The 12,500-nt window shown below is 40.5% G+C and overlaps 2 protein-coding genes across 6 annotated transcripts in view; one reads left to right on the forward strand and one right to left on the reverse strand.

The window, feature by feature from the left end:
• The window catches only part of LOC138047089 (uncharacterized), an 18,872-nt gene extending 16,119 nt beyond the window's left edge, over positions 1–2,753 (forward strand). For all 4 annotated transcript variants that reach the window (XM_068893792.1, XM_068893793.1, XM_068893791.1 and 1 more), the window contains 2 exons: positions 479–755; positions 1,534–2,753. In XM_068893792.1, the coding sequence (XP_068749893.1) occupies positions 479–755; positions 1,534–1,651 (395 nt within the window). In that variant the 3' untranslated portion in view covers positions 1,652–2,753. The remainder of the gene's footprint in view (positions 1–478; positions 756–1,533) is intronic.
• A 422-nt stretch (positions 2,754–3,175) lies between these two features.
• LOC138047090 (uncharacterized) overlaps positions 3,176–12,500 on the reverse strand; it is a 23,431-nt gene continuing 14,106 nt past the window's right edge. The window contains exon 3 of one of the 2 annotated variants that reach the window (XM_068893796.1): positions 3,176–4,489. In XM_068893796.1, coding sequence (XP_068749897.1) covers positions 4,155–4,489 — 335 coding nt within the window. In that variant the 3' untranslated portion in view covers positions 3,176–4,154. The remainder of the gene's footprint in view (positions 4,490–12,500) is intronic. The other variant, XM_068893797.1, reaches the window with a different exon arrangement.

Consider the following 12,500-nt stretch of genomic DNA (forward strand, 5'->3'; position numbering starts at 1 on the left):
ACTGGATGTCTGGTTGGTTCGCAGACTGTCCGACTAGCACTATGTAAGAGGAAGGTAACGCAGTTAGGTGACCACCTTGGGGGGGGGGGGGGGGTATATAGGTACAATGTATGGGCGGCCACAAAGGTTGTGGTTTTTTTAGCCGTTTTGGACTGATATTGGGTATCGGTTTTTACCATTTTGGTCTGAAATTGAGTATGGTTTTTAGAAGAAGCTTCTTCTTCATCATTAGGCAGTAAGATCATCAACAAAGCCCTTCTCAAAAATTGAGCTGAAATAGGTCTGAAGTAGGGTATCAAATTTTTAGTTAGGTCTGAAAATAAGGTAGAGAAAATCGCAGATTTTGGTCTGAAATAGGGTAAGGGTTTCAGGAATCGTGCCGCACACCCCCACCCAACTTTTCTAGGAGTACACCTTCCCCCCGGGAAAAACCAGGACTGGTGTGCTAAATCTAGACTCCCTGTTTTTTTAACTGCAGTAAACTATCTGATCGTGGAAGCCCTCAAACGTTATGACTACTTTTACGGAGACAGTTTCAAAGTTGAATGCCCAAGTGGCTCCGGAAATCTAATGCGCCTTAGAGATGTTTCCTTGGAGCTTTCTTCCCGGCTGGTGTCAGTGTTTCTCCCGGACAAGAATGGTCACAGGCCTTGTCACGGAAACGAGAGGCAATACGCAACGGAAGAGGACTGGAACCAACTGATTCTGTTCTATGAGTACTTCGATCCTGAAACCGGAAGAGGATGTGGAGCAAGGTGAGCAACTAGGCCTAAGGGACTGGCACTCGCTTTTCTTTATCGACGGCAGGAGCTCATCAAGCGGAGCTTCTATCTTCACTAATACGTTGAGTCAACCCTTTTCCGAGTAAATTAATTTTTAGGAACAGGTTTTTACCGCGAAAAGTATCATATTTCCCTTGAGTTTGAGATAGCTCTGTTTTGATTGTCTTTTGCAACAGCAGGCGTAATTAATCTCCCAAGGGAGATTGGCTGTTAGAACAGTGGGGGCGCTGAATCTCCCAGGGAGGCATTCTATGAAAATATCTACTCGGGAAGGGCTTACTCCAAGACCAATTATGGAATGTGGGGCGTTTTCACTCACGTGACCAGCAGCTGTATTGGATTACTAAAACAAAAGAGAGTATTTAACTAAAAATAGAGTTCACTTCTCGGAGGATTAGTTTGGTACACCATTATGGCCATGGCCGCCATTCCTTTGTTTTGGAACACCAACATGGCCGCCGTGACGTCATGTGAAAACGCTCCGTAGAGGCTCCCCTTGATGAGCTCCTGTCAACGGTGACTCGGGGATAATCGGAAAAATCCGAAGTTAAACCAAGGGTCTTCTGAATACTAGTCGGTATGCCCTACCACTGACCTTTGGGAGAATAGGCTTTTGAAGAGATGACTTTTGATCGTGACTAAGGGATACTCGGGAGACTTTCAAGCGGATTTCATCTGTAGTCTGCTAACAGTTTGTTTATGATAACGTTTGGTTAATTTTCGGAAATTTTCCTTCGCTTTATACTTACAGTCACCAAACAGGTTGGACGGCACTGGTAGCTTCTCTGCTGGATAAAATTGCAGTCGCCAGAAAGAGGAATCCATTGGATGGAGAAAGACGGATCGAAAACACTAAAGAGTTTCAATGAGTCAGAGATATTTCCTCCGCAGTAACAGTTTAAATCCTGGCAGACTCATTCATCGCAAATTATGGTCTTCGAAAGTAAAGACCATTAAATGGCATCTTCTGTTAAATAGTATTTAAGTGTTGCCTTTGTTGTTGTTTTTTTTCCGTTCGCACAGCAACAATGCGCGCGCACCTAATGGAACAAGAAATTCCGCAGACATGATCCTGCGATACAAAAAAAAACAAATTGATGTAAACTACACTCCTATGCCCGTTTCAAACGTCGAACTTTACATGTGCCAAGTCTAATGCAAATGAGAAAAAAACTATTGTTTTCGCTCATTTGCATTAGCTTCGGCACATGTAAAGTTCGACGTTTGAAACTGGTCTATACACCGAGAGAAGGACGCCGTTAAAAGCTATAATACTGATTGCATGTGAAACCACAAGCTAGACTTGTGACAGGTTTTTTCGGTACCATCATACAGCGTCATTCTATGGTCTATAAGAGTAATTTGAACTTGCCGTCTCAGGGTTTTGAAATCCATTAATACAGATAATAGACATTGTTAATATTTATTCCTCGAAAGAGATTTATTTGATCCACTGCGGATTTACTTCATGCCTTTTACTTTTAAAGGAATGCGTAAGCTTTTCGTTGAGAATTTGCTTAGAAACATTGACGATTCACTGCCAAATAGACAAGGGGATTGTTGAAGCTGTCAGAGTGGAAGTTAGATAGGAATCGGCATATAAGTTAATAAGGTGTCAACCATTTCACAGGCGTATCTAGTCTTTTGTAAGAGGGGCAGCGGGGGAAAACGAAAATTTTTTCAGTGATATTTACCAAATGTAAAAATGTCAATACAAAAGCTTATCTATGCAATTGCATATATCACATGTGATTATACAAAGTCAACAGGGCAAATAATATTTATCTGGGGTATCAGGAGCAGTATACACCCTAGCTTTTGAGAGAAGAGACTTTGGGATGGGAGGCAAGAAGCTAACACAACCCATACGGACTTACTTATCGCCATTGGACGTCATTGTGCATAAGTTTGCTTTAAAATGTAACTAGTACAGTACAGGAGACAGAGTTTATTAAAAGCGTGTGTGATCTGTGGTGTTGACAATGTCCTTTGCTTCAAATTTGATAATGCAACTACTGATGTTAGATGACGTAATGTGCCCATGTACACTGCTACGGTGCTTATATGCACACTTCAGTATGTAGAGCAAATCGTACGAACGCGAGTACATTTCGTGATATGTGGGCACAAGTGATGTTTTGAAAACATAATAACAACAAAACAACTCTTTTTTCTTGCTGCTGCGTTGACTACTTCAGTTATTTCTGCAGGCGGAGGTCATACACTTGATCCTTTTGCTTTTTGGTTATGTTATGCATTTGGAAATGATTATAGCAAACCAGGCATTGCCTAATGTAGCTGGAGAATACTTAGAGAGAAAATAAACGCGAATTAAACCAGTGTACATTCCCACTTTGCGGCGAACAGTACAAAGAGACAAGCAGCACACACGATTCTTAGAAGCTCCCCGAGCAAATCCAAAAATTCCAGGCAATTCAATTAAACAACCGTAGCTACAATTTTTATCGGTTAACACCATCATTACAATCTTAACAAAACTAATATCAATTTAACTTAGCCGTATATAGATGGCCTTATAAGGAAATGCTAAGTCCTAAACCTCGCGGTACATAGGGAAGATGCAAAAGGTTCAGTTTAATGTATACACAGAAATGTTTTACTCGAACTTCATTGAACTTAATTTGACATACTAAATTTTGGCTTTACAAAATAGCTTATCAGCTGGCAAATGAGATATGTGTTTACCCATCAGGGACATTCGTGTTAAACTCCAGCGTCCTGGTGCCGGTTGCTCGAAGCATGGTTAGCGCTAACCGTTGGTTAAGAGGTGTCAAAACCTACAGGTTTCGATGGTATTTAACGCTGGTTAGTGCTAGTCACGCTTCGAGCAACCCAGACCAGTTGATCAAAAGTAATTAACACTAGTCCATGATTAAATATCAAACCAAGGTTTGGAATTTGCTCGCCAAAAGAAAGCCTTTAACAATCTAATTTTATGCTTAATTATAACCATTACAATTTTTTCAAATTTGATTGGTGCATTAACTGCTTTATATTTCACTAATTATTGTGTAGGGTTGTAATCGGACAGTTGGCAGTCGTGTCAGCCAATTTGGTCTATAATCATACGCGTGATTAAACAAATCGGTTTCCCGCTACGCGGTCGTTCGATTTTGTTAATCACTCGTATGATTACAGACTAAACTGGACTCAACTCAGTCCTATTACCATTATTAATTAAGGACAAGAAAACAGTAAAACTCAAGACCGTGCGGAAACAATTTTCATATTGGTAAATAAACTGAAAAAAATCGGCCTGATTTTCCGCGCTAATCCAGGATTAGCTGAATCCAGCTTTGAACAACTGGGCACAGTTTTTAAAAACTAAGACACATTAATTTAACCTGCCTCTCACTTTTCAAATACGAATACTTCTATCTCACTAGCAGTAAATGTGTAATTTCCAGCCAAAAAGGTGCTTGCGTTTTGGCCTTCAGGGCACTTATAACAATTGTTTGGGCTGGCTTGATTAGTATTCGACTGATTCGAATTGTTGTTGATTAAAAGGTCGTAATACGAGTTAGGTGTGTTGCTGCCAAAAATAGGACCACAGCCGCTAATACAGTAAATTGCTAAGCCCTCTTTTCCTGGGATCAGAGGCAGCTTTGTCGGTCTCAATCCACTTGGGTTAACCAAACTGAACAGGAAGGAATTAGGATCTCTCTTGTAAATACCAGAGGCTGCTGCTGACAAAGAAAAAAGAAAGAATCATTTGTCTGTCGAAAAAGACATTTAAAAAACGGGGAGAGAGAGAGAGGGGCGAAAGGGGGGTCACCCAAACCACGGACTCGACTCCTGTGCTCAGGAGAACTCAAATTTTTATCCCGGAGTAATCCATTGATAAATCATGTCTTCAAGAGACCCTTTTTATTTGATCTAAGAAAAATACATATGAAATTGGAATCAGTGTTTTGAAGGCCGGACTCCAAGCACCAGTTCAAGCAATGCTGCGTTGACCAACTTGGAAACGTTGGTCAAAGCGAGCAAACTTCATTACGTCGCGGTGACTCAGTTGGTTGAGCATCGGGCTGTCACATGGGAGGTCGTGAGTTCAACTCCGGCCGGACCAATACTCAGGGTCTTTAAATAACTGAGGAGAAAGTGCTGCCTTTGTAACTACATCTGCAAATGGTTAGACTTTCAAGTCTTCTCGGATAAGGACTATAAGCCGGAGGTTCCCGTCTTATAACCCTTGGGTATAAATTCTGTGGGACGTTAAAGAACCCACACACTATTTGAGAAGAGTAGGGCATGGAGTTCCCGGTGTTGTGGTCTGATCTATGGATATAGGGGTTAGGTGTCAATTGGCACGAAAGTTCTGTTCCTCTCCCCTGCCACTCTATGAATTGTAGCGAATAAATTAAACTAAACTAAACGGATGTGACACTCGTAAACTAAACTACGGGTGTCACATCCAAAGCGATATCTCTTTTCTACTTTATAGAGTTGATGGTTTTGGAAACCGACCTCCAGAGCGCAGTCACCTTTTGCTTTTAAGATATCCCCACTTTAAGCAGCAACATTGCGGGATGAAATTTGAGAACAGGGCAAGGCTCAAAGACGAGTGGTGTAGTTTTGAAAGCCTTGTTAGTGACGCAATTTCAAAACTTTGAATAACAAAAGTGAACAGTAAAATACGACGTTTCGACCAGTCTTAGGTCACTATCAAGTAAATGTTATGAATAAAAGATATTATGTTGACATACGAGTAGAGAGCATGTTATTGCTAAGTCATGGCCCAGTTAGGTTCGGTTACCAGTTGGGTTGGATCGTTAAATCGTGAGGTTGCTTTTAACTTTGGCGCATGCGTACAGAGATGAAGAGCTCGAGGCTACCTTGTTAAAACACGTATTTCGCAGTTCTCGATCTCAGTGAAAGTGCCCTTAACCAGTTTCAGCAAATCTGAGAGAATGTCTTACGAGAAGGATTACCCCTTCTCCAATGTTTCACGTAACTGCGATGTAACAGTTATGGTAAAACATTAATAACTGCTTAACAGATGTATCGTTTTCAAGCAAGCAGCCGTGTACAATACTCCGTCAGTGTTGCTGTTGGATCAAACTGGCTTGATCTGACTGCCGTAATTACAAATGGAGAGACTACGTATTTTGAGCAAGAGCCGATACAACGTAGATTTGATTTAGTAATGTACTATATTTCGGCTGGCCAAACTAGCCGGCTTCAGGTACAATGAGAGTTTACATTGGATTGCTTTATTCATTTGAAATATACACTTCTATTCTTCACGCCAACTTCTTTTCCGTTCACTTGTAGGAAAGGACACAAATCGTTGCTTATTTTCTTCCGAGTGGTTGTATCAAGCATAATAAAAACATAAACAAACGAGCGCAAAGCATTCCGTTTGACAGAAAGTCTTTAAAGCGAGAAGAAATGCCCTGGGAACGAGGTTGTGCGGATTCATAGCCACCTCCACAATTGGAGAATTTTCATGGGGCTCTGAATTGGCTCCAAAGTATTTATTTTACCTTTGCAGAGAGTTGTAATGTCTTAGACTGATAATCGGGTTTCCTCACCCAACGCGGCCCGAGTAAACACAGCGAGTCAAATACAAAACAGACATCGATAAGGTACTTTTATTGTCTTCGATTGTTCGTTCTTGTAAAATGGGCTGTACGTTTGTTTGTTTGTTTTTTAATAACAATATGAAAAGGAAATACTATTATTTTGTTCGATACTGTACAATTTGTGGCAAATGAGTTGTTCATAAAGACTCTGCTACAACAAAAGGCACCACAAGCTCAGTGTGAGGAAATATAAGGATTTGTATGGGAAGACAAGACCTGAGACCTGAGCAGATAATTTTACGAAAAATTCTTACTTGAAAAGCCTAACCTTATTGCCATTGTGGGTCACCTCCTTCCTGTGAGGTTTTTTCTCACGTGCGACGCGAATTGAGCCATTGTCAGTTCTTCGGTTGTCAACGGTCATAAGGCCCTCTCCATTTTTTTCTCCATTTAGCGTCTTTCGACCGACCCAAATTTTTGGCATTTTGAAAAAATATATATATATATAGGTAACGACGTTTTTAAACCATTTTTATGTCGCATAGGAGTCTCGATGGTTATCCTTTTTCCCACGCTGTCTTAATTTTGCAACAACATCCACCAACTTTTCCGCCATATTGATTTTGGGTTTACGTCTTGCTGTTTTCTTGGCTTCCCCAGCTATGATGCTGGGGTACCAGGCCTCCGATTCTGAAACTGCTTATGATTTTTTTTTACGTTTTTTTTTTTTCAATCCGACCGACCGACCCAATATCAGGAAACGCATTCGACGGTAAACGAAAAGAAAAAGGAGTGTGGCCTAATAAAATACCAAGGCTGAACATTGAAATCTCACGAGCCCAACAATTGGAGTCAAATTTTCCTGGTTAAAATGTTCCCAAGGTCACAAATCCACTGTAGAATTCAAGGGCAAAGATTTCTCTTTCATTTCAATCAGCTAGCCGCGCAATTGAAGCCCTGCCAGCGACGTCAGGGGGCTGTTAGCGTCCCAAACGAAACGATTAAACAATGAAAATCATCCTCATGAACTTTGAAGATGACACGGCGACCGTTGAGTTCGGCTAGAACTAAGGCGAGACTAATGAAACACAACTATATTTTGAACTTCGACGAGAATAACAGCATTCCTCTTATACACACGATCGACACGAACCCGCTCATCCGCGTGTTCTGGTAACAATACCGTGTCCAAGTACACTAAATGAAAAATCCCTTAAAATTCCTTATGCAATACAGTACTCAACGTCATCTGCCAACACTACACATCAATGCTAGTTATTTTATATAGTCTAACGTCAATACCTGTTACTACACATCACCATCCGTTATATACTCTACGTTACTGGTCGTTACTACTCGTCACTAGACGTTACTACACACCACTACCCGTTATTACACGTTACTAGCAGTCACTACTCGTCACTAGACGTTACTACACATCACTACCCGTTATTACACGTTACTAGCAGTTACTACTCGTCAGTAGAAGTTACCACACATCACCAGCCGTTACTACACGTACCTATCAGTCACTACTCGTCACTAGACGTTACCTCACATTACTACCCGTTAATACACGTTACTAGCAGTTACCCGTGACTCGTCAATAGACGTTACTGCACATCACTACCTGTTATTACACGTTAGTAGCAGTTACTACTCGTCATTACACGTTACTGCACATCACCAGCAGTTATTACACGTTACTAGCAGTCACTACTCGTCACTAGACGTTACTACACATCACTACCCGTTAATATACGTTACTAGCAGTTACTACTCGTCACTACCACTACACGTTACTGCACATCACCAGCATTTATTACACGTTACTAGCAGTCACTATTCGTCACTAGACGTTACTACCCGTTATTACACGTTACTAGTAGCAGTTACCACTCGTCACTAGACGTTACTACAAATCACTACCCGTTATTACACGTTACTAGTAGCAGTTACTACTCGTCACTAGACGTTACTGCAAATCACAACTCGTTATTACACCTTACTATCTGTCTGTTTAGCCTAATTTCATGGTAAGGAACATAAATCTAGGTTCTTAGACGAGGGGTTTTACTGTATACAAAAACATTTCAAAGTTTATTATGTCGATGCAACTGGGACGCTGTTGCTTCATTGCGGACGCATGTTTTTCTCTCACGTGGATTGCCGCAGTCATAGTTTTCGTAGTTAGAAAATTGGGCGAATAGTTAGGCTGCAACATCCTCCCCATACGCTTAAAGTTTCAATAATCTCAACGTAAAAAAGTTCTTCAAATATGAACATGCCATAAAGAAAATTTCAATAAACGAAATAAAAAGCATGGGTCCCCATTAGGCATTTCCCGGTCGAGCTGAGCACGTTATGAGCACGTTTTCGAATTTGAAGCATTATTTATGTTTCGAGCACTATTGGGGGCAACATTTAAACACTTTTTTGTTCCATATGTTTAGAGCAATATTGTGATCAAAACGTTTTGAATAAGCCGAGTTAATCTGTTATCGGAATCTTGAATAATTGTCGCCTGACTGTAACCATGGAAATGCCAGCGCAATCTGGACAATCATTGTCACCATACTCGTTCTGGAGAAAAAATCGACATTTACCGATTTCTAAGAGGTCAGAAATCCTGCTGTGTTTTGAACACGCACCAGCGTAAGACGCAATAAATTATGCGCAGTTAGGATGGAATTACCTTTAAAGGCTATTGTCGAGTAATAACGGCTGTTAACGTGGACAAATGTATACTAAAACAATGGAAAGCGTTGAAGGCGCGCTCGGCCGATTGGCTATTCAAAATCCAAATATCTTCCGAACAACTTTCGGAAATTTTGTAATCATTGTAGGAATAAATGAGTTCAATTATCTGTTTGTGCTATATTATGCTAGTAACGTGTCATAACGACAATTGATGTGTACTAACGTCTAGTGACGAGTATATACTACTAGTAACGTGCAATAGCGGCTGGTGATGTGCATCAACGTCTGGTGACGAGTAGTAACTGCTAGCAACGTGTAATAACGGATGCTGATGTGTACCAACGTCTGGTGACGGGTAGTAACTGCTAGTAACGGGTATTGATGGGTAGTAACGTCTAGTGACGAGTAGTGACTGCTAGTAACGTGTAATAACGGGTATTGATGGGTAGTAAAATCTAGTGACGAGTAGTGGCTGCTAGTAACTTGTAATAACGGCTGGTGATGTGCAGTAACGTCTAGTGACGAGTAGTGACTTCTAGTAACGTGTAATAACTGGTAGTGATGTGCACTAACGTCTAGTGACGAGTGGTGACTGCTAGTAACGTGTAATAACGGCTGGTGATGTGTGGTAACGTGTGCTGACGAGAAGTAACTGCTTGTAACGTGAAATAACGGCAAGTGATGTGTTGTAACGTCTATTGACGAGTAGTAACTGCTACTTACGTGTGATAACAGCTAGTGATTTGAAGCAACGTGTAGTGACGAGTAGTAACTGCTAGTAACGTTTAACAACGGTTGGTGATGTGCAGTAACGTCTAGTGACGAGTAGTAACTGCTAGTAATGTGTAATAACGGGTAGTGATAGGTAGTAACGTCCAGTGGCGAGTAGTGACTGATAGTAACGTGTAGTAACGGCTGTTGATGTGTGGTAACTTTTACTGACGAGTAGTAACTGCTAGTAACGTGTAATAACGGGTAGTGATGTGTAGTAACGTCTAGTGACGAGTAGTAACTCCTGGTAACTTGTAGTAACGGCTGGTCGGATGTGCAGTAACGTCTAGTGACGGGTAGTGACTGCTAGTAACGTGTAATAACGGGTAGTGATGTGTAGTGACGTCCAGTGACGAGTAGTGACTGCTAGTAACGTGTAGTAACGGCTGGTGAGGTGCAGTAACGTCAAGTGACGAGTAGTCACTGCTAGTAACGTGTGATAACGGCTGGTGATGTGCAGTAACGTCTAGTGACGAGTAATAACTGCTATTAGTATCGCCCAACTAGTGGACTAATGCAAATCCTGCATTTTGATTGGTTACGCTACTATAGGACTATTATTAATAGTCCTTGAATAATAGTCCTCGAGTAACGAAAAGCGTGACGCTTTCTTTCGTTTTATTCCCAAATAAATATTTCTTTAACTTGCATTTGTTAACTTTATTATTGCCTTTTTTGTCCGAATAGTTGGGTGATACTAAAACAATTAGACCCTTCGCCCTCAAGGGCCACAGGTCAATAGTCCATTCGGCTTCGCCTAATGGGCAATTGTTTAGTAACGTGTAATAACGGCTGGTGATGTGTACTAACGTCTTGTGACGAGTAGTGACCGCTAGTAACGTGTAATAACGGCTGGTGATGTGCAGCAACGTCTAGTGACGAGTAATAACTGCTAGTAACGTGTAATAACGGCTGGTGATGTGTACTAACGTCTAGTGACGAGTGGTTTCTGCTAGTAACGTGTAATAACGACTGGTGATGTGTACTAACGTCTAGTGACGAGTAGTAACTGCTAATAACGTGTAATAACGGCTGGTGATGTGTAGTTACGTCTAGTGACCAGCTACTGCTAGTTACGTGTGATAACGGCTAGTGATGAGGAGTAACGTGTAATGACGAGTAGTAACTGCTAGTAACGTTTAACAACGGCTGGGTGTAGTAACGTCTAGTGACAAGTATTAACGGCTAGTGCTGTGTAGTAACGTAGATCGACGTACAGAAATGGCTAACACCTTGGGGCACCTACTCGATTAGTTTCATAAGCTATTTAGGTGTCCCAAACTCTTCACAATCAACCTTGTATTAAAACTGTTTGTTTACCAATTATCCTTTCTTCTTTTCCCCTAACATTTTACTTCTTAATCACAATTGTAATATTTCATTAGTACTATGTATCTTCTTCAATATTTAATTTGTAAATATTCATATGTATATTCTATTTTTCTTTTTCCAACACTGTAAATTAATGTTTGTGTGAGTTTAAATTAAAATTGATTGTTCGATTGAAAAATTGATAGTGATTGGAAGTAACGTTAAGTTACGATTAATCGTGTAAGACTATATAAAGTAACTACTATTGATGCATAGTGTTGGCAAGTGACGATCAGCATGATTGTATTACATAAGGAATTATACGTGGATTTTTCATTTAGTGTACTTGGACACGGAATTATAACCCGTCTTGTCGTCACCAGACCTCCAAGTCCCATAACGCCACTACAGGCAGTCGTAGGAGTTGTTAAGAGCAGTTATCTGAGAAAGTCAAGCAAAGTTGGAAACGGAAATCTTAAACACCCTCTTCATTTTTTGTGTGGAGATATGTTGCCAGGGTGGATGAACGAAAACAACGATGTTTGGGCCAGCTGAGTTACCGTTGCCATGGTAACTGGCATGAATCATGACAGCCACAAGCCCATGTTTTGACCCTCAAAATGGGTAAAATTTGTGTGTCTACCTCTCGCATAGATGTGAGTCAGTTCTATTGAAATTCCACCAGAGAGGAGTCCTATGCCTCTAATTACTAGAGGATGCTTCAAAACTGCTTCAACTTTTATGAACGAGGAAAAAATGTCGTCCATTTTGGAAAACGACAAAAACGAGCGCATCTGTTCTCGCATTTTCTCCCAAAGTATTCTTTTTTCCATCACTGAATTATGCGGTTATTATATTTCATAAATATTAGAAAACTAGGGAAAGTCATGTTTTGACAACAGGTGATAAACAAATTTGATGCAAATTGTAAAAAAATGCAAATTAAGTCATTTTTACACTTAATTATTTCGCTCTCGAAATTTTCTAAAGCAAGCGGTCAAACTCTCAAAGTATTTATTATTATCTTGTCTGTAAGCTGAAAATGAGTTTTGAGGCTTTAATTAAATTGGTGACTATGATGAAATAGAAATTAACATTAAACATATCGCGTAATTCCTTGCAATTTTTAACACTTTAGCTCTGGCGTCTTCGCTCACTTTTTCGTGACCAAATCGATAGATTTCCGTTGCAGCCAGGACAAATTAAAATTCTCTTCCATCCAACATCGCCGCAAGCGGAAAAGTAAAACCAAACGTAATGATGAATTTGTAGTCTCTTCCAAATGACGTTTATCCAGCGAGTTACATGAATGTACCAAGTTCACCATGCCAAGCAAACGTATGCCTATGACCATACCGAGTAAAGTGTTTAGCTAAAATCGAGGGGAAAA

This window comes from Montipora capricornis, chromosome 4 (assembly GCF_036669925.1).
Source record: "Montipora capricornis isolate CH-2021 chromosome 4, ASM3666992v2, whole genome shotgun sequence".
NCBI lineage: Eukaryota > Metazoa > Cnidaria > Anthozoa > Scleractinia > Acroporidae > Montipora > Montipora capricornis.